This window comes from Seriola dumerili, unplaced genomic scaffold (genome assembly GCF_002260705.1).
Source record: "Seriola dumerili isolate Sdu_G_001 unplaced genomic scaffold, Sdu_1.0 BDQW01000091.1, whole genome shotgun sequence".
In the NCBI taxonomy this organism is placed as follows: Eukaryota; Metazoa; Chordata; class Actinopteri; order Carangiformes; family Carangidae; genus Seriola; species Seriola dumerili.
In genome coordinates this window covers 2999633-3026151 of record NW_019174346.1, presented here as the reverse complement: position 1 = coordinate 3026151, position 26519 = coordinate 2999633, and the positions used below count along the sequence as shown (strand labels likewise).

General features: G+C 40.5%; 2 protein-coding genes across 4 annotated transcripts in view; one reads left to right on the top strand and one right to left on the bottom strand.

Annotated features, from left to right (window-relative positions):
- LOC111222239 (sodium- and chloride-dependent GABA transporter ine-like) overlaps positions 1-3757 on the bottom strand; it is a 7798-nt gene extending 4041 nt beyond the window's left edge. Inside the window, exons 1-7 of the mRNA XM_022745889.1 lie at positions 3564-3757; positions 3068-3202; positions 2772-2976; positions 826-958; positions 613-747; positions 334-437; positions 111-235 (exon numbers count right to left, since the gene is read on the bottom strand). Of these exons, the coding sequence (XP_022601610.1) occupies positions 111-235; positions 334-437; positions 613-747; positions 826-958; positions 2772-2976; positions 3068-3202; positions 3564-3738 (1012 nt within the window). The 5' untranslated portion in view covers positions 3739-3757. The remainder of the gene's footprint in view (positions 1-110; positions 236-333; positions 438-612; positions 748-825; positions 959-2771; positions 2977-3067; positions 3203-3563) is intronic.
- On the top strand, positions 3684-26519 carry flot2 (flotillin 2). 3 transcript variants are annotated; one of them, XM_022745892.1, is made up of 11 exons: positions 3684-3770; positions 10266-10347; positions 13515-13605; positions 17690-17813; positions 18954-19072; positions 19196-19309; positions 19468-19587; positions 19668-19882; positions 20641-20824; positions 21589-21738; positions 23231-26519. In XM_022745892.1, exons 3-11 carry the CDS (start codon positions 13516-13518, stop codon positions 23279-23281), a joined length of 1167 nt encoding a protein of 388 aa, XP_022601613.1. In that variant the 5' UTR covers positions 3684-3770; positions 10266-10347; position 13515; the 3' UTR covers positions 23282-26519. The 3 variants fall into 3 exon arrangements, with proteins under 3 accessions (XP_022601613.1, XP_022601612.1, XP_022601611.1); XM_022745891.1 differs by lacking the exon at positions 3684-3770 and adding an exon at positions 6655-6866; XM_022745890.1 differs by lacking the exons at positions 3684-3770; positions 13515-13605 and adding exons at positions 6656-6866; positions 14120-14210.

Here is a 26519-nt window from a genome sequence, read left to right as displayed (position 1 = left end):
AACAGAGTAATTATATCCAACTACCTGGGTGTTATATGAGACAGAGTGACCAAAGTGAAATCAATGTAATCTGAAGTAGAAACAATCACCCTGGAGATTTGTTTTCTTACCATCCACAGCCAGATCGTGGACAGGGATGCCCTGCAGATGAGACATGTATCCGAAAGCAGAGAAAATGACGAAGCCAGCCAGGATACTGGTGAGGGAGTTGATGATGGATATAGTCAGGGTGTCCCTGTGAGGAGAGAAGATGATCTTTACATCACTGTCTGTTTTACTGCCCAGAAATCATTTTCACCTCTGCTGATTGGACGAGGATTTCTGGGTTATTACTTCAGAACGTTGTTATTGAAGGAGTTGTAGCTGGACATGGCCAAGAGGGAACCAAAACCAATCCCAATGGAGTTAAAGATCTGAGCTGCAGCATTCACCCACACCTGCAACACACAGGGATGTTCATCCAAAGCTGCTGATCACTGCCAGTAATCAATGATACCCATGCCATTTAATACTAACAATATCAATCTTTAGCTAGTTGCTCTCCTGTTCCAAGCAGGTCAGACAGAGCCAGAATAATTTCCACTTCCTGTTGTGCTCTTTCTTCTCTCTTACCTCCACTGAGAGCAGCTTGTCCCATTCTGGCACGATAAAGAAGGTTATTCCATCTAATGCTCCAGGAAGCTGCACATTATTGATAAGCAGGGCGATCAGGATAACATACGGGAACAGAGCCGTGAAGTACACCACCTACACACGGACAAAAACAATGTGCGTTATTCACTGTTGGCCGTCCTCAGCTCAGTCTCTCTTTCTCTATTCCCTCACCTTGCCCGTTGATTTCACCCCCTTGAAGATGCAGAGGTAAATGAGGATCCAAGCCAGGAGGAGGATGAGGAAAAGTTCCCACCGCAACACGCCGCTCTCCTCCACTCCACTCGTCTGCTCCAGCATCTTAAATCTTCAGAGAACAGAGATAAAGAAGTAGAAGAGGTTAGAAGAGCATTCTTCATTAATCCTGACGTTATGTCTCAAAACTTAACACACTATAAGCAATTAACAATTAAATGAGTCATTAAAAAATCATGTGGACATTGGGAAGCATCAGCATGTGGCGGACCACAGGGCACTGTTTTGGGCCTTTTTAATTTTTCCAATCCACCCTGGTTCCTGTGTTGTCCTAACCTGACCACTTGATCGTTTTATCAACCAAATTCTCAAAATAAATCTTTGATGGATTACCACCAGAAGATCAATCCTAATAGATACATAGATATACTTAATTGATCCAATGAGGGAAATTGTCATATCACAATAGACTGAGGATAACAATACCTGCAGAAAGCAGCAGAGCCTTAAATAAAGATAAAAATATATAGTATATACATCAAAAACAACAGTAAAGAAAAATATACATGTACGTCAGAACAAGTACAAGTGCAGTTTAAGAAAAGTTGGAGTGTAATAAGTGTAAAATAAATGTGGTAAAGGTTTGACATACTAGCATAACAGAGTGTAGTGCAGCAGTGTGTTCACCTGTCACACAGAGGTAAGCTGCTGTACACTGTTATTTCTATAATGATTTTGGTGACACATCCAGTCAATATCTACAAGATGGATGGACAGATTCAGACAAAGGACGAAACCCTCAGAGTTCGGTGGTGATCCTCTGACTCTTCCTCTGGTGCCACCAGCAGCACATTTGTGGATCAGAGTGAAATGTCTTGACAGAACATCTTGCAACATGTATAGTTATACATGTGTAGTTCATTTTCCACACGTCTGCTAATCCAACACTGCACTTCAAACTTACTATTATCAAACAAATAACCCATGTAATACACACTCATCTCTTAACGTGACAACATGATTAACCGTCCTAATGTAGTTTGCCTTCATTCTGACACAACCCTCTGGCCAATTATTACATTTATTTCAACACAACTGCTGCTTTATCAATGTAACACATTAGTTTATGAGGAGTATTACAGTCTAACAGAGCCATGAGTGCGAGTCTAAGCAGGTCAGCTGTCACACAAATCCAAACAGTTTCGTCTGCCTGCTGTTGCATCAGTGACGCTTCACACCAACACTGATTTTGCATGTTCACATGGATTTCCCTCCGCAGTCCAAACACCGGAGAGTTTCTAAACTTTAAATCAGGTGTGATCGGGGACCTGAGTGTGCCTGTCAAACAACGTGTCCCCCCTGGATTCTGACAAATGAATGATTTCCTAAGCAATCACTGTGCAGCTGTGGCATTCAGCACCAATACGAGTAGTGACATTTAACAAGTTGCTTGGCTGACACATTTTGAGTAAACTTAAACTTATTCCTACATTTATCCACTAACTACAGTTAAACGAGTTAATCAGTAAACCAATTTGTAAACGTGAGCTCTCACTCCAATATCTAAACAGCAGCTCCTCACAATGAAAACTGCAGGTTCTTTGTGAAGATCTTCAGCAGGGCTTCACTGGAAAACCAAACCCAACTCATCCCATTGTGTCCTTCACATTTCACATTAGACTGTTAATGGAGTTAAAAGATTAAAAGTGACTTGACATTTCCTACTATCAGTTTGCCAAAGTCTTATCACTAACCTTCAATTTAATCCATATCTCTCCCATGACTCTGATAAGATGTGGTTCCAATTCAAATTTATGTTGTGTGCTAGTTTTTTTCACCCCTGATACACAACAGCCAAATAAGTAGCTCAGTGATCCTATAATCCTGCTATAATGTAATCATTATCTGTACTCCTGTGGACGTACTTGAAGAACTCCTGGCTGGCTGTGGAGGAAAAGCTGCTGTTGGTGGCGTGACTGGTGCAGTTAGGTGTGTTCCAGGTGTTGTTGCAGTTCTGCCAGGGCAGCGGTGCCTGGAAGGAGCTGAAGAGATAGTAAAGGGCCCAGGTGATCACAACATTGTAGTAGGTGCACATGATGAAGGAGATTGCCACTGATGCCATGCCCACTCCTGAGGATAGACAAAAATGTTTTTCACAGTCAGGCAAATGTCCATGTTTCAGTTTGGAGACCTTTATGTGACTGGAAACTGTGACTGGTACCTTTTAACAGAGGGCAGGCATTAGCCAGAGCGTGGACGGGCCCTCTCCTCATGTACTGACCCACAGTCAGCTCCATGTGGAGCAGAGGGATCCCCAACACCACCAGCATGAGCAGGTACGGTACCAGAAAGGCACCTGGGGGGAAGTGATGGCGGATCAACTGTCACACACATTTTCCTGGCAAAGGAGGTTAACGGCTGTGTAGTTTTATGGAGTCCTCTAATCCTTAACTTCTGCCAAAGTCATCATGCTCCTGGGTCATTTGTAATTTTACAGTTTTATTATTGTAAACTAATAATCCTATCAACTGTACGTGCTGAGATCATTTCAGAATTTGAGATTAAAAAAACACAATTTGAACATTTTTCCACACACTCAGTGACAAACACGTTGTTCCAAGCAGGGCTCACTAACAACACACGATGTGAACCTTTGGACCCAGTTTTGAGACCAATGTGTTTACATTGTTCGAGGATGAATTGCCCGGTTGTCTCACCTCCTCCGCTCCTGTAGCAGAGATAGGGGAACCTCCAGACGTTGCCCAGACCGACAGCACAGCCGATGCCAGCCAGAGTGAACTCTATCTGCCTGCTCCATGTTGGTCTGCTGAGGTGTTGATCCATGTCTGCTCCCTGTGTCACCACTGTCGCTCGTCTTGGCCCAAGCTCCATGGAAAAGTTGACCGGAATTTAAGTGACTCTGGGTGATATAACCTTCCTTTTTATTATCCTTAATGATTAGCTTAGCAGAAACACTCCAGCATGCAGCGGCTTTGGGGCTCAGAGAGGGAAAAGTTTGTCTTCGTTGATAGATGTCACAAAGCTCCTCAGAATAATGTATATAAAATGCAAATGGGTGAAAAAAAAGAGAGGAATTTTTATTTTCATTCATTCACAAGACAAACTTTTTTAAAATTCATTGTTTATTAAGTGTGGAAATTCTATTTTTTTTTTACATAGATACAACTTATATATATATTATTGACAGATTAATGTTCATAGGGTCAAAAATGATCATCTGTGAAGACATCTCAGGCAAAGAAAATCGACAAGACTTAACTTTTAAATTGTTTTGTAATAAATGATTATTTTGACTTCTCATACACTCCACAAGCTCTCTGCTCCTCTGTAACACAAAGATTTTTACATCAAGAAGAAATCTAAAGCTCCCCAGTGAAAACGAAGGAGAGATTTGAGCTTTGAGCTAATTTTTTGAAAACACTTTTACAACCAGTTTGTTACACATGTGCAGTATGCCTGACATGAGTGTCCGCAAAAATTGCGTAATTTGTTCTCAGTGACACGTGCTGTAACACAGATTTCAGGTGGGGTGATTGTGGCCAAACAAACCGCACTCCCTTCACCATGATCTTTATCATAAGCAGAAATATGGATCGTGGCTCTTTAAATGTAAAACTGTGAAGAAAAACAACAAACAACCTGACGCAGCAGCTTCTCACAGAGCATTTATATATTAGCTTTGCACTTGTCTTTGCAAATAGGCTGATGTCCCAGCTGGATATTTAGTGATTTCCTTTATTGTCCCACATCACTTACGAGAGATCAACATATTTATCATGTCGACATTTTAGAGAAAACATTTTCTCTATTTGGCAAATTGAGAAATAAACGTTATTAGCTGAATGCCCTCAAAATAAACATCTCACAGTATCCAAACAACTCACAACACAAGCGGTAGCCATTTATCAAAAAGAAGTCAACTGACTAGATATTAGACGTATATTCTCCTGACAGCAGCATCAACATGCATGGCACATATAAACAGAGATAAGTGGGGAAGATTTAGTGTCACTCGAATGAAGCTGGAAAGAAACCAGTATGAAGCTTCCCCAGGGGAGCTGGGTTAAAGAGGAAAAACAGCAGAGGGATGATGTGGTGAACATCACAGGTCACACAAACATGCCTCCGGTCGAAGAAGGGACATGGAGCAGAAAGAAGGCAGTGTGATGGAGAGGAGGCAGAGGGTTAAAGGTAGAGCAGTGGGGCTGTGGTTTGATGGTGACATCAGACAGGAGCCTTGTATGGGAGGAACTGTGAAGGGTGAAAATGTTGTAATCCACTTCCTGTTCTCATTAACTGTAAGACAAAATTGAATCCATTTTCAAACAGCACAGCACACTGCAGCAGCAGATGAACTGAGAACAACAAGATGTCAGTCATCCAGCAGCTGCAGGCCAGGTCCATTAAGCCATGTGCCTGAATCTAAAAGTCAGAATGTCCTAACAGTGTACAGTCTGCTTCTTTAACACTGAGTTTAAAGAGGCAGAAGTCTTAGCCCTACACTCTGAGAGGATGTTGAAATAAGGAGTTTGGATATCATCCATGGCAGATGTCCCTAATTTTAGAAGAGCACCACCGGCTTCATATGGGCCTTAAATTCTTGCCTTTTCAGAATCAAAAATCTAAGCTGTAATAGTAGCTAGGCAGTTCTGAAGAGTTCAACAGGTTGTTTGGGTTTAAGTGGGAAAAGAAATGTGCCAAGTGTCAGTGTTGTGCGTGAACAATGAATTGAACGAATCACTTTACAAATGATGAACGTGAACGTGAGCGGCATTCACTCACGTTTTTACGACAGTTTTAGCTCATGTTTTATTTCAGTTTTACGGCACGCTGCATAACGTCTCCATAGACACGGCCCAGCTTGGCTGATGCAAGCGGTACAGACGGTATAAACGCATCTGCCGCTGCTGAAGCCAGTTTGTTTGAGCATTATATTTATGTACGGATTTTAAGTCTAACAAATGTTTGTGTGAGTGGTATACAATAATTCATTTAGTTGGAAGTGGCAATGATTTGGGGCTGGTGATGGATGGGTAGAAGGAGGTTCTATCGAAAAAGAACATCGGCCTATTTATTTAAAGTAAAAAACTAGTTCGGTTTTGGAACTGTGAACTTAATTTAAGTAAATTTTGTTCATTTTCATCTGTATGAACTGAACTTTGAGCTAGTTCTTTTAAAGTGTGTACTGGTACAACACTGCCAAGTCCACAAATCACCCAACATCAAGCATCATCTCATCTGACCGATCAAAGCTAATCTAGTACTTTGACTCTGCCATGGTTGGGAGCTGGGGGACATGTGGATGGACAATCCCACCTAGACTTTATCAGCTAGTTCACCATGCATACTGCTAAACTGCAGTTAGTGACATAATCTCAAGCTTTAAAATTGCAATACTTATGACTATATCACAATCCATGACATCAGATGAGTTAATTACTATGTGATCTGGTCACTAAACGCAGGACTCCCACAGGAAAATTACAATTATTGCTGTTTAGGCTGTTTGCGTGAGAGGACATTATCAACCACGCCTATTTTATTATTATGAAATGGTCTTGTTCTGTGGAGGAGGGGCAGTAGAGAGAGGAGGGGTATCTGATCAGCTGAGTCAAGTGACAGAACAATGAGAACCAAAGTTTGTCAATGTAATCTTCAAAATAAAACCAAAAAGAGTACTTAAACACATGTTCAGCAAAACGACTTTTATGTTGAAAATCTTAAGCGGAAGCTCCGCGTCTCATTACGGCTGATGTGACGCATCCGTTACTCGACTGTGACTCTCCATTTTGAAAAAAAAAGAAAAAAGATCGATAGGGGCGTGGAGCACCGAGCGAGTGTTGTGAAGAAAATTAGTTCGGTGTAAAAAGAGAAGAAATTAGTGTTTAAAAGCCGAATTACATTTGTATTCGTCGAATAAGTGTGGATACCATTTGTTTCTGTCGGTAAAATGGGAAACTGCCACACCGTGGGACCAAACGAGGCCCTTGTAGTTTCAGGTAACGTTAATGCTGTTTACACGATGTAGTGTAGCTCCTATGGCTCCTATGGCTCCTGCCTGCCTGGCTGGCTCTGATGGCCCGATTAACGGCTCACAGACTAGGAGAAAATAACCACAACAGTGTCCTAACCGTTAATCGAAAAGTATATCTTAAATGTGTTTAACAGAAGCTAACGTTTCGGGTAATATTACAGAAAATCACCTAACCGTTTACTGTACTTCAGCAATTGACAGGTCCTGTCCTCAGAAATATGTCTGTAATGTTCACTTTATAAATCCACCTGTTTAAATGTATTATATCATTGCTGTAATGCGTGTTCACGTGTCCTCCCAGATGTGCGTGCGGTTGGGATTTGATCAGTTTTGGTTCGACATCTGCTTACACTTTGGTTTTTAAGTGGAACATTTTCTCATGGAGCTTCTTTCACTTGTTCACTTTATTATAATAAAGCAGCCATCGTCGAACCATTTATACGAATTGAAGTTTATAAGAAGGTTAGATTTAATGGGCTTATTTTATAATCTTTCTATCTGAGGAGTGCTGGTGCATATGGCAGTTCTCTTCTGCAGAGGGAGTAACGTTACAGCTAAATTAATTAAATTACAAGGCAGACGCAGATAAACTCAAGTTGTTTCAGTCTGGTTGGCAGTAACCATCAGTTTATGTCTCTAATACTCAGGACATCCAGGACTTTTCTTAATCTCAGGGGCCCCCCATATAAAAACTCAGAGGCCGGACCCCCATTTTTCTGTTAAAGTTTTGGACCCACAGATTGGCGTTGGGTCTTGTTTTAATCAATATTCTCTGTAATGTTGTAGGAAATTAACATCTGAGAGTCAAATCTCAGATCGCACTCAACACTCATTCAATACAGAATCACTAATTTCTATGTCATCAAGTAAAATCTAAACTGTCATCTTTCTGCACTCTCCATTGATCTGATATGGATCCCGGTAAAACACTATTAGGAATCCCTGACCTTTGCCTCTATTGAAAAAAAAAAAACTTAGCTCAGTTTCTACATCTAGTTTGGCAGCATAGTGAACAATAGATTTTTATTACACCTCTGTAACTGAATCTGTTAGACCAGGTTCCTGTCTAACCAGCTTAAATTCATAATTCTTCACGACTTTTATGATGTTATCTTTAATCATTTTACTTTTGTGAAGCACTTTGTGACTGCTTAGTGAAAGGTGCTATATTAAATAAACGTTACTTATATACTTACTAATCACTAGTGATGAAGAAAAAACAGAAACAGCTTTGGGATTTGCCCTTGTAAGCAAACTTAAAGAGTTTGTCAGTCACCACAGAGAGGAACGTAAATTGAGAGCAGAGGTGAGTGGGCATGAGTTGCACATCCTGATCCCAAGACTGATTCATTCCACAGTGTGAAACGACTTTCTGTATTTTGAGGAGGAGGCTGGGTGCCAAAGTAAAATTTCCTTTAATGGCCTATTGTGAAATATGTGAAATAACAGCGCCTTATCTGTGTGTTGTGAGTAAAGGCTTGCATTACTTCTCAAGAACAAAGCTCTGCATCAAGAAAACTAAAGTTGATGACAGGAATTTTTTTAGCTTGTGTAAATACCCATTCATTTGCATGGTAGCCCCTCCCCCCACCACTCTGAATGCAGCCAGGAATCCCAGTAATGCCAGTGGTAGACTACAGCAACTGCTACTAATAAAATGGTCTGTAGCTCCAAGTCTTTCTATGGGCCATCAGTCTCATGGGCTGCCACTTTGGTTGGCAATGGCATTTGGCAGGAGTCAGGTGTATTTTAATAGTAAAAGCCTGTTTTTCCCACATTCCTTTATGGAAATACCCCTTCTAATATGTATAAATTAGATTATCTTAAGAGAGCATATCCAAAAACATCCTTTCAAGATATACATTCTCCTCATGATCAGTCTCAAAGTTTCAAGATTAAAGAGGGCAAAACGTAAAAATGAAACTTTAAATGAAAGTAAAAAAGTATATTTAAAAGTTATATTTAAACACTGCAAAAATGTCAGACATTGATCTGATGAACTGAAATGAGGCAAGAACATGGTTAATGTGTCAACATAAAAACCTGCGACACAGATGAGCTCAGTAGGTCATTGTTATGAACTCAAGTTAAGAGTGTAATTCAGTTCTCCGAGTACTCCGAGTTTTCCTGGGTTGCACATTGTAATGCTGCTGTTTCCTGTGGCATATTGTTCAGTCACACCCAGGAGGTACATTATGTCTGTAACATGAAAAGTGTGTCCGAAAGTGAGATTTCTGCCTCAGACTGAAAATACTCAATATTACCTTAAAAGACGTTTTTGTTTTGGAAACATGAGTGATGTGTATGGCCCGCTGTAATGTGTGGTTGTTGGGGTGTTGGTAAAGATAGACCAGCTCCTCCCCCTCCCCTGTCTGTCAGTTAACACGTGACAGCTGGGAATGTCACACTAAGCACTTGAGATTAAACTATCAGTCCGAGGCCGCTGAATGGGACGGGTATATGTTGCCTAACTTAACTTGCATCTCATGTGAAAAGATCTCACATTCACTTTAAAACTGCTGTTACTATAAGTTGTCCATTGCATGCATGCAGTTTTTAAATGTAGTGTTCCTGTTGTGCTCTGCATGTCCCTGCAGGAAAATAAGAGGGTGTGTAATGCATAGAGAGAACTGTTGGTTTGAGATTGTCCGGAAAGTTTAATAAAATGCACAGTGCATGTTCTCAAATCACATGAATCCCCACAATCAGATAAACCTCATGCTGCACCAGAACATCTCAATCACAGTTTGCTGTTTTGCGATACAGTGAATCACAACATGCCACCAGTGTGTGAGCGGGAGAGAGGTAAAATGTAATCAAGAAATTAAATGTGGCACCAGAAAGCAGATATAAACTACTTGCTTCTGGTGTGACACCACAGGAACAAACACCGTAAAGACTGTGGTTGTGAGTGGGAGTTCTTTGTAGCACATGATCATCTTCCTTAGAAACTGCACAACATGAAAACTGGGTCACTGTCTGATAGATCTTTCTCAATGTTTCTCCAACACTTTTCAAATAAACGCTGCTGCTGTTGTTAGATGTAGGATTATATATTTATGTATTATTATAAAGGTGTTCCTTGCAGTGTGCTGTTGCACGCACCATGTGTGGATGTGTTGAATTAACTGCATACAGAATATTGTTTTCCAGCCGTTTAAGAAAGTAGGCAGCGCAGGCTGTTAGCTGGTGACGTAAATGTCTAAACAATCCAAATCAAATTGCTGCTGTAATGGGCTTATTGCATGTAGCCTGTTGCATTTGGCCTTGCTTTTGTTCTGACTGTCATTCACTGATGCTACTATAGCTTTTTGCTACTTTGGTTGTAGCATGTTACATCCATTTTATCTGTGTTGTTCCAAAGGTGGCTGCTGTGGCTCAGATGAGAAGACATATGTCGTGGGAGGCTGGGCCTGGGCCTGGTGGCTCATCTCTGACATCCAGAGGTACGTCATGTCTGCTCTTGGCTCCAAACCAGAGAATACGTGTAAATGTCCCTAGGCAATGGAGTGTTAGATGGCACAAAGTGCTCACAAACTTTCAATTTCAGAACAGGGTATCTGCAGGTCCACACAACAAATTTACCACGAGTTTGAAAAAAAGGGATTATTCAGTTCCAAAGTCCTGCTTTCCACATTTCAGTTACAGACTCTTTTACCCTGCAGGTGTCATAAGCACTAATAATTAACAGTCTTCTGCATAATATACACAAATGTATATATTTACCACAATATGCAAAACATTTAAAAATACTTTTTTATATATTTCTTACTAAGCGCAATACACTCCATGTCCCTTGTGGGAGCATTTTTTTCCTTTTTCTGCCAATTAGTTTGGTACAGCCAGAAACATCTGGACAGCTAATGGTCAAATTACCATGCATTTTCATATAGAAGTTTAAGACTCCAAGTGGATATTTCCTCATGTTTCCACTTCCTGACTTTTCCTCTAATGCTGCCATTTAGGTTTTTACTTGTGAAACTCTATTGAGTGCTTGCATGCTCCTCAGCAGTTGATTTCTCTCCATTTTGGACACTTCATGAACCAGCATTAAGCACAAGCCTCAGGCCATGTGTCAACCCAAACATGCACATGATGCTATATCTCTTCATTTATAAAGCAGATGCAATTAAATGATAAGACTGGTGATATTCTGTTTCGTTTATTGTCAACAAATCAAATGAAAAGAACAACAGTGAATTGATCCTTGAAGTATTGCCTTTGCAGCCAAATGTTATTTATTCCACTACAGCAATAAGTCACACTATTGAACATGGGCACTGTAGTTTATTGTGAATCAGTCACACAGACACTGTCCTATCACACAAATGTGTATTAATCCTCAGCTAAAATAGATTTTAACAAATGCACTGTACTGACCTTTTTAAAATTTACACACTGAGATCTGATTTTAAAGATTTACACCTTCAATAGAAACAAATGGGCTTTTTGCTGAGTGCTACACATAGAAGGAAAATGGTAAGCTATGGGAGATGGACAAAACCAGTGCATTGTTGGTTTGAGTACTTTCATGGGCTTTGTTAAAAGTAAGAAAAATAACAAACATTTGATAATCAAAAATTCTTTTTTTTTTTCATTTTCACTTTCTATTTTGAAAACAGTCTTATTTTAATTTCTACGTACGATTTAAAATGTGGATGTTTTTAAGTTTGGCTTTGCAGATACCCTGAAAAAGTTAATTAAGAAAAGAGCCATGGTTCTCTCTTTCCTATCCTTGTACAGTCCAGTCAAGTATAAACTAGTTATGGTGAATTGACACAAACAACACCAGTAGTAAAAACTAATGTTTGACAGATGTGTAAACGCAGCGACTCATCACTGTCCACTGATTTCAAATGCAGCTCCAACAAGCAGCTTCAGAGATAACACTGGAAACATAAATAGATGGTAGACAGCAGCGAAGTCAGGGAACATTACAAACAAAATATTTACAAAACTATACAAAAAATATCTGTTGAACTACCATTTGAATCACTGACAATGAAAAAAAATTGAAAATAAATTGCATATTATTCATTTGACAAAAAAACAGACAAATGGAATTTGTGTTTTTATTTAACTGTCTCTGCCAGAGCTTGAAACCAGAAAACGAAATCTGTAGTCTGATCTTAATCAAGACCAGTCCTGAAAAGAAACAAAACCTGCAGCTGAAAGTCTGACACTTTGTAGACCTCCACACTGTTTGTTTGAGCTTGAACCCACAGAGAAGCATTAAGCCACCTACTCTAAAATGTGCTCATTAACCCTGTAAAATGTCTGGGTTGTGGCACAAGCCGCTGATTTAATGTCAGTGAAGTAGCTTTTATCTGCAGCTTTCGATGAGACTATTTTATGTCTGCTCAAAAGGATGGGAAATGATCTAAACTCAGTTTTTTAAGTGTATTTATTTTTCACTTACAAGTCTCAATTTCCTCATTTTCAAAACATCAAGCTGTTGCAAAATTAACAGTAATCTAAATCTAAAATAAAGTGATCCGTGATTTTTCATATTTCTTGTCTCTGCAGCTCCTGGTTTTAAACGTGTTATTCAGTGTTTTCCTGCCTCTTTGTTTTTACTTTGCTAACCTGCTTTGCTCTGTCTGGTGTCGGTCTCGCTCTGTCTCAGCCTTACTGTGTCTCCTTCAGGTTACCCATTTCCCATTAAGTGCTGCTCTTTGACTTTAGTTGCTAGGAGACGTAATGGTAGACCTCAGCAAATAAAATAAAGTTGATGCATGTCTGGATTTATAAATCCTCATTTAGAGACAAGCTGTCCCACGAACCCCCTCTCGTCTATTTTTATTCCACATGTTGATCATGTGCAGTTTGGTCAACATTTCAGATGTTTTCTTGGATGATGAGAACAGGAAAGATGCTTTTTGCTCCTCTTCAGAGAAGTGACCACTTGAGCTAAAAGCCCTATGTGCATAAACCAGTAGCTGGATGGCAATATAAGTACAGAGGGAGGGAGTGTGGCTTCCCGCTCGTGCTGCAGTAATCATCTTAATGTCCAAGCCTGTGACTCATTGATCCAGTGTTTCTGGAAAGAAAGGGGAGGTGGAGCTTTTAACCAGAGAGTCTTCTTTCCAAGTGTTGCTGCAGTCATCCTCCCATATCTTTGACTCCGACAACAGGTCAGGATTTATTGTAAAGGAACGGCTCTGTCTGTTTTATCAGCTTTTAAACATAATCTCACATAAACAATTGAACCAGACTAGTATTGAAGCTCAGGATGTGATTGTTTGTAAAGGACATTCTTGTGAAATCTCCATACAAATGTAATCTTGGAGAGTCACTGGGTTCAAGAATCTTGTCAACACTGACTTGAGTTTTTGTCTATGGATCTTGCTCCTTGTCCCAGTTAATTTGAATATTTGTTAACAGAGGGAAGAGTAGCTCTGTTGTAGCTGTGACAGGTTTTGTAAGAGGCATCACCAGCTGCATGTAGATACGTGAAACAGCCTTTGGGGCTAAAAGCGGAAAAACAGGAGGTCAGGTTGTGTCTTTTACCCCCTCTCTCCTTCTTCCTCTTGACCTTGGTAACTGACATTCCTAACAGCTGTTGTCCAACTTACTGTTTTGCCTCTGCTACTCCCGCTGCCTGCCTGCGTAGAATGTCTCTGGAGGTTATGACCATCCTCTGTCGCTGTGAGAATATCGAAACCTCGGAGGGTGTTCCCCTGGATGTGACAGGGGTGGCTCAGGTAATGCATTTCAAAAGACCCTAAAAAAAACAAAGCAGTGGCTGGTGCTCGAGACCGAAGGACAACCCAGGAAAATGGTTCAACTAACAAGCTAACTTTGTGTTTGTTCTTCTGATCGTCATTGCTTTTTTCTTCTGCAGTCAAAAGGAGACAAACAGCTGTCACTAACTTGGGCTTCGCCATAAAGCTGAACTCTGAGTCACCTTTGGCAACGGGGTCACTAAATGAATGCTATAGAAATGGCTAAAAAAGGATGTGAGCAACCAAATGCAGAATGCAAAATTCAGTATAATGCAATACGTGAATGAATCTACATTTGAGACAAAAATCGAAATCCTACAAGATTTGTATTGTGGACAGCATCTCATTTTGCTCCGTTGTTAGTGATCTGGAGTCCTTGGGTGAATGGTTTCACTTTGTCCTGTTTTTTTTCTTGTGTTCTGGCCCTTCCCTTCATTTGCTTTTCCTCCGAACATGTCAATTTTTATTTTATATTTTTCCACATTCTTCACAGGATAACGCTTGAGATTATGACCCTGCAGCCCAAGTGTGAGGATGTAGAGACAGCGGAGGGTGTAGCTATTACTGTCACTGGGGTGGCTCAGGTAAATCACCACACTTTTCTGGGAATGCCAGTTCAGACTCCACCAACCCACACACCCCCTCCATCCTTCTTTTCTCTGGCATCACCCCATAACCACAGCAGAGGTGGTCTTTCATACAGAGGGCTCAAGTTAAGATGTTCACCTGTACTTTTGGTAAAGAGACATGTAGATGTACACACAGATGTTGGGTCATTTGTTGTTGCATGATTTATCCCTGTATCCGGGCAGAATACATCCAGTTAAACTAATCTGACCAAGCTGCACTCAGACTGACAGTAACGCTGGTTCAAAAAAAAAAAAAACACAGCCTTGTTATTCATTTCAATGAGAAGACAAAATTGGCACAATTCAGTTGGCACTTCCTGGTTCATGTTTCATTGTCTCACTCCTACCTGTAGTGGCACGCCCACACCATTGTAACCCCCTTGCACAGTGTCATTTTCAGTCTTTCAGTGAACTTGGTCCTAGTGTAACAGGAGAAGGGTTCTTTGTAGAGCCTGAGGTGCAACTTCGATGTGTTTTTTTTGTTTTGTTTTGTTTGTATTTTTTGCATCGGTTTGGTCGTTCAAACCTGATCAGTGCCAAAATGAACTCTTTAGGTTAACAAGTTGAAACATTGAAGAGAAAATCCACCTTAAAATAAAATCCACTGTCACAGTCTGTTTCAGTAACTAGCAGCAGACATGGACACTAAATACAAAAATAATGATGTTATTAAGTTATTGCACTTTTCCTCAGAGTTCTTTACAGTATAAAAACAAAGGAAGCCATAGCAGATGATTACAAGCAAATGAAAATACAATAGTGGAAAAGAAACTATTACAAGCATACAGATACATATAAAGCAGGAGCCAGCAAAACCAGCAGTTCAACTGCCAGTCAGGTATTTGCAGTCATTTGGTCTTTTCTTTTGGTCAGCAGCATTCTGCACGAGCTGCAGTCGGTTTATATTTCTCCTGCACATTAAAGCAATCGAGCATAGATGAGATAAAAACACATTTTTGCAAGAACCGATGAAAAAAACACCGGACTTTGCTGAAGCAGGAGTCATAGTTGTGCATCAGGCTCTGCCATAGAAAATGGAGCTACGTGTTGTCTTGACAGTGGCTACAGAGAAACCAAGTGGTCATGAAGACTGTTACTGGTCATCTTGGCCTGCTTGTGTTTATGATGCTGGTGGACTTAGTGAGACAAGTTGAAGAAAGGCTCAGTTAATCTGAGATGAGACGAATCTCTCCATCATCATTCTCTGTAACAAGGTCAATGAAAGACTTAACACAGTACTATGGGGAATATAATTAAAGCGATTTTAAATGTCATTGAGCAACACAAGGCCTCTTGGTGGCTGTATCTGTCCAGGGATCGTCTGTGCAGTCAGTGATAACGAGTCAGTCTTGTCTTGAGTCTCAAGGAAACTTTTTTATGGTGGATTTTCACTTTTATAACTTAATCATAATATATCACTATTTTCTGCATTTCCATTCCAAATGAGATCCTGTTGTTATTCGTTTCCCTTTTTTATCTGCATGCCAGTGTTTATTTAGTGTTTTACAATATGATACCTCATCATCAGTTCTGTATTTTGGTCACAGGCATGCCGATGTTCCTCTCCTCTGTGTTTTCCTACATGCATGCTGACAATGAGCCTACTGTTTGGAGCTGAACAGCCCCTCACTCTCACACAGTTCACTTCACAGAGAGGCTCATCATGCCACCATTTGATTGGTCCAACCTAAGCCACAGCCATTGTGGAGCGTGTGTTCCATGGTAACAGGCGTTGTTTGTCCTTCTTAAATTAAAGCGACACAAATGTTTAGACTCAGAGGAATTCAGCAGAAACCAGAGCAGAATGTTAATCGAGGATAAAGTTTTAACTTCATGTTGCCAATAATCCAATAATAATCAGTCACATTCTTTACAGTATCTTTCACCATGTGACTTTGAGTAGGATTATTTTTGTCTCCCTTGACATTTTACTGGTCAGTTTCAGTAAAACCACCAATTGAAGGAGCCAACAAATCCATCACCTTTAAAAACTATTTTCTGGCCTTTGAGGAACGACAAGTTGAAGAAACAGTTGTCAGGACATCTTTTTACTCTTCTTTTTCTGTCACATTTCCTTTACTTGTGCTTTTCAGTTTTGTATATTCGAGTTTGAAGCAGGCAGGAGGAAGGGTGGTGTCACGGGTGGGATGGGAGGGTGGGGCTGGGATAGCAGGTCAGTGAAGGGCAAGAAATTACCACTGCACACGAGCCCTTATTCCAGTCTCAGCCACAGTACGGCTCCCCCTGCTGTCCGTTTGAGCTGGCCTGTGTGTGGATGTGTGGCTGGGCTGCAGCCTTTTCTGTTTTCAGATGTGTTTCCTTGGAATGATGTCCATCCTCCCTGACATTGTGTCACCCTCGTTCCTGGTATGAGTGCATGTTGCAAAACAGAACCATGTGCAGACCTCTCGCCTAAGGACCCAGCTCACTCTCTCTCCTTACAGCTCCAGTGGAGTACATGACCCAAAACCTTCGATCTTACACACATTTTTGATTTCTGAACTGTCGAAGTGAGCTCTCATACTGCCCTTGTGTGATTGTAAACCTCAGGTCATCGATTTACCTTTTCTATTATTTTAATGTAAATGACTCCTGATTTTTTTTTCTCCTTTAGTTCCTTCAAAATAAATGATCCTGTTGATTGTTTTGCTAACAGGAGCATTCAGTACATTTCTGTGTTGTTACTCGAGTGTAGAACTAAATTATACATTCTGTGCATCAACTTTTAGTGTAGCATTTTATTTATAATTATGTTAGTACAGCACATGCTTTGCTGATTATCATAAGGAACCGCTCTACTGATATTGATCAGCAAAGTAATAGCTGATTACTAACCATGATTTGAAGGATTCTGTTGTCTGCACTAAGTCCACTGATATTGTGGTTACAGCCACTATACTATGATGATTTATATGAGATAAAAATTCAAAATTCCCTTCTGAAAAATTATCCTAAAATAAAGTTAAATGTAAACTCTGAAGGTTTTTTATGAATTAGTTAATTATTTCATCTGGGCATATAGACTGAGCTCCATGTCTATACTGACCTGTATTTTCTAAACCCGTGTTTCATCAGGCATGGTGACTGTAAAAAAGATAACAGTTACAGTGATCATCCCTGCAGCCCTCAGGATTTATGCATGTGCTGTATGTCACTAATGTGTTGCAGACTTTGTAAGATTTTCTTAAATTCTATTTGTGTGTTGATTTCCCATTATGTTATACTTTCTTTTGTACTTTCATTCGTTTTCTATACATTACTGACGGTGCACTGATATGTGATAAGTGATTAGATAGAGAATGATTGTTGGATGATACCATAAAAGCTAGTACATGTCATGTTTTGATGTGTGCCACACCTATGTTTGTGCTTGTGTTGTGCCTGTGTTTGTGTATGTGTGCTCAGCTGACGATCTTTGTCCATGTTGGCACCAGGTGAAAGTGATGACAGAGAACGAGCTGCTGGGTTACGCCTGCGAACAGTTCCTGGGAAAGTCAGTCATGGAGATCAAAAGCGTCATCCTGCAGACCCTCGAGGGTCATCTGCGTGCCATCCTCGGTGGGTAGTTGCACTAATCTGAATGGTCATTCCTAATTTGTTTGGTTTTTGTTTGGTTTTTCCAACATACTGTGGCGTCCTAAAGTCTGAGACCACTTAGTTTTTAAAACTATTTAAAAGTTCTTGGAAAGTAGTGAAAGAGGCAGATTAAGGGAGACACAGACAAGATGGCTTCAACAGATCCTTTTTGGTCTATAACTATAAACATATGTGTGTGTGGCAAAAGTTTATTTATCAATTTCATTCATAAAAATGGCAGTAAATAAAAGAAAACTATAACAAATAGATATTTGATGTGACCATCATTTACCTTTTAAAATAACACCACTTCATCTCAATAAACTTGCATAGTTGTTCAATGTGATGTGCAGGTATATATATATATGCAAGGTACCAGCAGCATTTGAAAAGACAAGCAGCAGCAGCAGGCAGCTTCAGACATTTCAGAGGCTGCTGATGAAGAGGAAGCAGTTGTGAAGGCAGTTTATATATATATATGTGTGTGTGTGTGTGCGTGTGTGTGTGGGGGGGGGGTGTTAGAGATGAAACAGTGAAACTAACGAAATGAAAATAATAAATGATAATAATAATAAAATAAAAATTAAATAACACAATAAAAGTTACCAAAATTATCATGGATATCAATATTATCGCGGTGTTGTTAAACCAGAAACACCACGGCTACACTGCGCTCAGGGATGAAAGTGTGAAGCTGCAGTCCTGTAATACGTTTAAAAACACACAATCACAGATTGAAGCGTCTCACACGGAGGCACCGACACTTTTACAGGACAACCAACTCGGTTTTATTCCGTTTGCACGGCGCTCCAAACAGAAAGGCAAACTCATCTGGGAGAGTAAAATGAGTCAACGACCTTCTTTAGGTTGGTTTTTCTCGCCGCGCATTCATCTGGGAGACTATTGCTGGTTGATGCCTTACAGTATCTAACGTGAGTTAAATTAACCATGAAAAACAGCCGTGGTCATAGTGATAATTAAAATTTAAATGATAATACTAACCGTCTGGCATTTTTACCATGATTTCTGTGTCAATAATATTTTGGCCATATATTTTGTGTAGTCGGTGTGCTCAGTAACAGTTTGGATCGGAGGGCACTAACCAATATTTCTATCTTTTAGGCACCCTAACTGTTGAGCAGATTTACCAAGATAGAGACAAATTTGCCACCCTGGTGCGAGAGGTGGCAGCACCCGATGTCGGTCGCATGGGCATTGAAATCCTCAGCTTCACCATCAAGGTACAAGAAATAGAAACATTGAGTTTGCTTCATTATGCATTTACTGAAATATCTGCTTCCAATTCAAATGATAATAATTTAATGACTTACCAGACCATCCACATTTCTTCATCTGTCTAACAGGATGTGTATGATAAAGTAGAGTACCTGAGCTCACTGGGCAAAACTCAGACAGCTGCAGTACAGAGGGATGCAGACATCGGAGTGGCAGAGGCAGAGAGAGACGCTGGAATCAGGGTAAGAGCAGCTTTAAGACAAAATTAAAACTACAAACATGATCAATTAAAAAACATATTCTCTGATTGCTAATAGCTAATTTATAGCACATTAGGAAACCAACAAACTGCTCCTAACCCATCTCCCTGTTGTTACCTTTTGCACACTATCTTTTACAGGAAGCTGAGTGTAAGAAAGAAATGATGGACGTTAAATTCTTAGCTGACACAAAAATGGCCGACTCCAAACGAGAGCTGGAAATGCAGAAAGCTTCCTTCAACCAGGAAGTGAATACAAAGGTATAATAGATAGCTCTGAATAAATCCTGAACAGTCAAACATGAAATCATGGTGTGAACAAAAGCTCCTGTCGTCTCTAGAAAGCAGAGGCTCAGCTGGCGTATGAGCTGCAGGCAGCCAAAGAGCAGCAGAAGATCCGTCTGGAGGAGATAGAAATCGAGGTGGTGCAGAGGAAGAAGCAGATCACCATTGAAGAGAAGGAGATCGACCGCACGGACAAGGAGCTCATCGCCACCGTGAAGAGACCTGCTGAGGCTGAAGCCTACAAGATGCAGCAGCTGGCCGAGGGACAGAAGTGAGTGGATCACTCAGCACACACCACAGAAAAGTCATCATTTTTTTACTTTAAATGTTTCTGTTCTCTGGGGAAAATGCTAATGACTTGCTTCAGTTGCAGATGTTTGAATCATTTTCATGAATCAACCTGACAATAGCAATCTGCCTCAAATTAAGCTGCCGCCACAATCCCTTAAACAGGAGAATCCATGGTGCACCAGGCAATGAGTAACAGTACGTGATGGTGCATCCTCTGTGCCGTGATCCGAGCTGTGTTTAGTCCCTGTTCAGATTCAATGACCGTCACGCAAATAAGTCACATAAAACTAGAGCATCATTAACGAGGCAGCTAGTTAATCACTTACTCACCTCGACTCACACTGAGCTCCAGTAAAACCAGGAAACATGAAAAAACACACTGATGACACTCGTCCTTTGAAGACTCAGACCGTAATGTCAAAAATCAACACATGCAGCTCCTTTCAACATTTTAACACATGATTCAAACATACAGCAGTTGGTGAACCAGTCTTTTTACTGCTGGCAGCACAATAAACACAACCGTAAAAGTATTTTGAGTTTTTTAATCAGTTTGGAATTTGCATATTTTTGACCTGCAAGTCAAACTTATATATATACTGTATATACACAAGAATGACTGAATAGACCTTTTGATTTTTCATGGTAAAAATGTAGATTACAGAGCTGTACGTGACTGCCTGCTAATGTAAGTAAACACTAAACAGTCCTCGTCATGCTTCTCTAACACGACCCCAGGATAAAGAAGGTGCTGACAGCGCAGGCAGAGGCTGAGAAGATCCGCTGCATCGGTGAGGCAGAGGCCGCCTCCATCGAAGCGGTGGGAAAGGCAGAGGCTGAGAAGATGAGGCTGAAGGCTGAATCCTACCAGCAGTATGGAGAGGCCGCTAAGACAGCTCTGGTCCTGGAGGCCCTGCCCAAGGTCTGTGATATACATTTATACACCTCTGGTTTTAAAGGAAATCAGCAATATATGGGAAGTTTGGTTTACTGGGTTAATTTCCCACCGTCCTCACCAGGAGAGGGTTGGCACCAAAGTCATCTCTGTGTCTTCTTGAAACAGCTTTTTCCTAAATGCTAAAACATGAGAGTCAACCATTAATAAAAAGTAAACAAAGTGTAACAGATAATGATAGTGGATGTAATTAAAATAAGAAATATTCTTTACTATTCTGAAGTTGGTATTGATTTTTATACGTCAACACCAACAAACATCTCATCGGTCAAGTCAGCCATGAATCAGCAGCATGAGGAGAGACTGCAGCTGTCTGTCCTGTGTAAACAACAAGTCCCAGGGGAGGGAAACGATCTGCCGTCGTCGACACTTACAACCAGCACATTTCCTCATGTTTCCTTCACATGCCTGCATCATTAAATACATGTATCATTAAGATGAACTAACCCCTCTGGATTAGAGATACTACAAGTACAGAGGCTAATCCCCCACACTGTCTCCACACAGTGTTTGTTAAAGCATTAGCATGCACACTGTTGACAGCTACAACCTATGAGACACAGATGACTTTGGTTCCAGTGTTTTAGTCACATGTTGGTAAAGAGGGAACAGAATGAATGGTACAGTATACACTCATGTCAGTTCTTGTCAGTCCTCATATATAGACGGTGTGGAGTGGAGGAGTGTGTCATCAGTGAAATAACAAACAGATGCTCACTTTGTTTTATCAGATTGCCAGTAAAGTGGCTGCACCGCTGTCTAAGACCAACGAGATTGTCATCCTGAGTGGAGAAGGCAGCCGCGTGACCGGAGAGGTGACCCGTTTACTAGCTGAACTCCCGGTCTCCGTCAACGCCCTCACCGGGGTGGATCTGACTAAGGTGAGAGTGGCACCGTTCTCCACAAGAGTTCATATATCACATCTGATTCCTCCTCTGAAGCTTAATCCTTGTATTGACTCTGTTATCTTCAGGGTCAGCTGGGGATGGGTACAGAAGCCTGGTATTAAACAGGCTAAAATCTTAAAGACCATCATATCGATAAGCTCCGATGTTATCAGCTCTGCTCTCCGTACTGGAGAAATTATGAAAATAGATTTTTATTTATTGCGACATAAAAGCTCGCCCATGTAGGGACGTGCGAGCTGCTGGTGAACTGCTGCACCGTAAAGATACTGTCAAAAAGTCCCGTAGTAAATTGTTGTGTATTACATTTGTTTTATATTTCCATCATTACAAAATCAGTCTGTAATAGTGATCTGCTCAAAACGATACTGTTGAAGTTTGCTATTCAAGAATCTTAATTGAGAACATATGAGAAAATAAAACAATGTTAATTCTGTTCTTCTTTTTTTTTTTTTTTTTTGAAATAACAAAAAGTACCGATAAGAGAACCGTTAAAGTACCAGATCGATCCATAAGCATATTGATAAAAGTATTAGTGTTAAAATCTGCCCTGAGGCTCAGCTGTCGACTTGCTCATGATCACTGGAACATTTGAGCGTTTGAACTTCTTGAAAAAAAGATAAAACTGTTGACGCATGTCATTTGGTAGAAATTAAAAACATTATTACAACAACTGACCTCAGGGCACAAACACCCACCAACACACAACAAATCTCCATGTTGCCAAGCTGCAGCCTCCGAGTGTTGCCTCATCGTTCAGGTCCTCAGAGCCTCTCCTGCTAAACAGCACCAGAACACAGAGCAGTGTAGGAGCAGCTACATGGAGAATCTCACAACCCACATATGAACAAAGTTTAATCATTATGCCTAAAAAGTGAAGATCTTTTTTGTGCCAGTAGTCAACAGTTTGCTAACATGGGTCACTATAACAACTTTATTAGGTGATTGTATGTCAGTGTTGTGTTTTCAGCTTGTTCAGCTGCTGGCTAAAAATCAGATTCATTTTTTCAAACCAGGTCTTTTCATCATTTCTACACATTTCATTCAGTCTTTATTTGTACATAACATGTTTACCTGAGCTTAAAGTTACTCTGCACCATTTAGGCTATAATTAATAGTTTGAATTTAAATGTTTTGTGCAAAAGCACTGATTTAATCACTGCACATTTTTTCAGTATCTTCCCCCTGTTAGTCATGACTGGCCATCAGAGGGCGCTGAAGTTACTCTTTAAAAACCTCCTCCCATACTTGACCTCTCCATAAGTAACAGAATTCAGAGGATTAATGTGTCCAAAAAACATCCATGATGTCATACTTTTTTTACTTGGCAGCAGTCAAATATATTTCCATCAGAATAGTATGTGATGTAATGTAGAGCTGTAGTTTCTGACTGTGTGACCTCGCTGTGCACTGGGCCTTATGTTCTTTACTGTTAAAACCAGCTCATCCCTGTGACTCTGATCCACAGATCCCTCTGCTCCAGAAGATGACCAGCCCACAGTGCCAAACAGCCAACTGATGAATCAGGCCAGAGATTCGTTCCTCTGAATCCTTCGACATGTATCTGCCTCAAGAATGAAAACATTATTTTCAGCCTCTGACCCCTTATGCAACTGCCTTTGACCAAAAGCCCTCGATACCAACCGAGAGGGTTTTTGTATTTCTAAGAGGTTTTTTTTTTTTTTCGTGAAGAAAAAAAACAGGGGGCCCTAACTTTTAAAGGACCAGACTTTATGTATCTTCAGTTGTTTTAAGTTCTTGTTTTAGACAAATTGATTTTTATCGTACTGCACTAGTTAGACATGATTAGATGCTGAAGTCCTGTTCAGCCCAACAAGCCATCCAAAGCAGAGTTGGCCATTTTTGAGAGACAAAAGTCAGCACTTTTGTCTCTTTTTGAATGTGCTGGTGTTTAATGTCATCTATATGAGGAGAAACACCACAGTCTTCAGTAGTAGGTGCTGCAAAGAATCTGAATACTGAGCTCCTCTCCAGAGCTGTAACTCTCTGCCTGGAGTTTGGAGCGCTTCTCTTCCCTGTCAGCTCTTCTGACATTTATTCACCTTTGGGAGCAGAGTGAAGCGTGCCGGCTCCTGCCTGTTCTCTAAATGATGATTCATCAGATGCTCATAGCTCAGCTGGTGAAGAAGCAGAGTGAGAATAGTATGAAATGAATAACCTTTATTTCCTCTCAGCATCTAAAACAGATTCTTACAGATAATTTAGACTTATCTCTTAACTCAGAGAGAATGGATTACCAAACCGCTGTTACACTTAAGGCTCACCAGATCTTCACCCACTGTGATTGTAAGATTTACAGTAGATTACAATATCTGACTTTTGAATCATTTGTATGATAATCCTTACCTCGTGTTATTTTGGTCATGTTGCGTGTCTTCTCGTTCTGTTGTGCAGTGCCTGTTCACCACTCAAGTGCCCAAACCTCAGGACAGTGGTTTGGCTGTAGTTGGATTTATGTCAGTGTATCACTGTGTTATAGTTGGATGATGTTTAAATATTTCTCCCTGTTCTCATAGCGTAAACTCATACTAACAATAGTGTCTACTTTTCACTTTCGTCACGTTTGGACACAAACGCTAAGCAAAGCAAACGCAGAACACAAGCCATACTTAGAAAAGATTAGCCTGAACAGAGACCCTGGACGCCTGCCAGGCTTACTGAACATTTCCACATTACCTCAAGTAGCACATGGAAGATATTCAGGGTCTGAGCTTTAATTCACTTTGTTAGTCCTCTCTCTCTCTCTCTCTCTCTCTCTCTCTCTCTCTCTCTCTCTCTCGCGCCTCTCTCCTCCTCAGCCCTCCTCCTCTCACATGTGCTAGTGTGTTTCCTAGATGCTGTGTGAAATGTGCACTTTTGCAGATTGTGTACATATTTTGTAATTTTAAAGAGTAACCCCCGCACTAAATTTTAAACCTCTGTGGGTTGAAAGCTGCCACGGTGTTGCACTTCTGACCACATCTGGTCTGTCATGATGAAGCAGGAATTTAATGGAGGGAAGTTGGGAGAATAAGCATGTGATCAGGTGGTAAACATGGTTTTTGTGCTCTGGTGGTTTTCGGTTAAGTTGAGTGTATCAACATTACGTATGTGTTATTTTCTTCCTGCTGATCAAGTCAGTCTAATTACTACATCCAGTTTGTTGCAGTCATTTAATCTTTAGAAGCGAGCGATCGATGCAACGGTTCAGCGTTTCATCGTCACTGTGGTGAGGGAGCTCAGGGTGCAACAGCTTTCAACCTGTAGATGGCAGCGTCTCAGCACGATCGAATGCGTGGTACTCCTTAAAGCAGTGAGCCATTTGTTGCCTGTCACAAATCTAACCTTCATATTTCCATATCAGCCTCTGCTGTTCTGCTTCACTTCCTATCCACATGTTTCTGTTTGGCTGCCCTTTTGTTTCTGTAAATCATCGTGAATGTTCACTAACCACTGCTCAGAGTCTGTGACGTTTAATATTTTGTTTTATTTTGACGGTGAAGCTATACTCGTGACATTTTTCTTATTTTCTGTGAAATAAACACAAGGCTTGTGGCTTGTTTGGTTTGAGCAAATTTCATCTTGTTTCTATTTTTGACACAAATGTTCCAACTCCTTCCAAATTTTAATGTGTTTCTGCGGCTCCTCTACTCACTGTACATGTGTGTGAAAACACTGCCTGGCTTTTTGCAAATACAATAATATTACCAACCAGATTCTTTCCCATAATTTGAAATGGCCAGTAGCTTTTTTACAAGTGATTAATAGCAACTAATATCAGTCATTAGTCACTGAAACCTGACAAAGATCACCTGATAATGGATACACTGCCCGATTGTTCACGCTGTGCTCGCTGACCGCAGCCTGGCCGAGGCTCCAGTGCGTCACCTGTCTGTGGCCAGGTGAGGCAGATGATGATTGACATGTCTCTTCCTCACTCAGACATCAACATGAAACCTTCACACGCCTGATTGAGCGGCTACACCAGTTTCTAGCAGTCCACGTGTGAACTGTAAAAACTTGATATAATCTTTTGCAATGTTCCTTTTACTGAGAAAAGCAGATTTTATTTCTCAACACGGTGCCTTTGTTAAATAATGTGGAGGTCTTGATACTTAAATGTGCGGTTTGTTAACTATCAATCATGGAAATACTTATGGGATATTCTATCATGAATTTACTGTAGGACAAAGACTGACTTGTAGAATATATCAACTTTATATAATATTCAACTGTATGTTTAGCGCTTTCTGCTTTTTCTTTTATGTGCTTCATGACATTCAGTAATACGACTGTATAAGGGAACACAGATATATCTTCTTATGACATGATAAATAGAAACGTAGCATTAACTAGCATTTAACAGCTTTTCATGTAGAATCTGGACCTCTTCAATAATGAATTTTTTATTCATTATTTTGGCCGTTATATCGTGTGCCAAAAATACACTTTCATACTTCGCCTCGGCTAATGAGAGTAGCAGCAACTTCCTGTTACTCCAAGTCGCATTTGAGAGGCGAATGTGGTTAAAGACCAAATATTACACACCTACCTGCTCCTGTCCTCGTCTGCATCTGCCTGTCTGTCGTCTAACATGGAAGTAATCTGTAATCTCCATTAAAATGATGTATGGATTTATCTTGTGGCTTCTCATGTAACACTGGCCTTTGTAAAGCTGATCCAGCATGGCATTTTAAGCATGTGTTCATGTATCCTGTGTTGTGTGCCACCTTATAATAAATGCTGTACCACCTTCA

Bases quoted from the DNA above. Each gene is read 5' to 3' on its own strand.
- flot2 (XM_022745891.1), top strand. From the start codon at position 6,818: ATGGGAAACTGCCACACCGTGGGACCAAACGAGGCCCTTGTAGTTTCA. The intron at 19,588-19,667 runs GTATAATAGATA...TGTCGTCTCTAG, and splicing joins ACCAGGAAGTGAATACAAAG to AAAGCAGAGGCTCAGCTGGC. The intron at 21,739-23,230 runs GTGAGAGTGGCA...TCTGATCCACAG, and splicing joins CCGGGGTGGATCTGACTAAG to ATCCCTCTGCTCCAGAAGAT.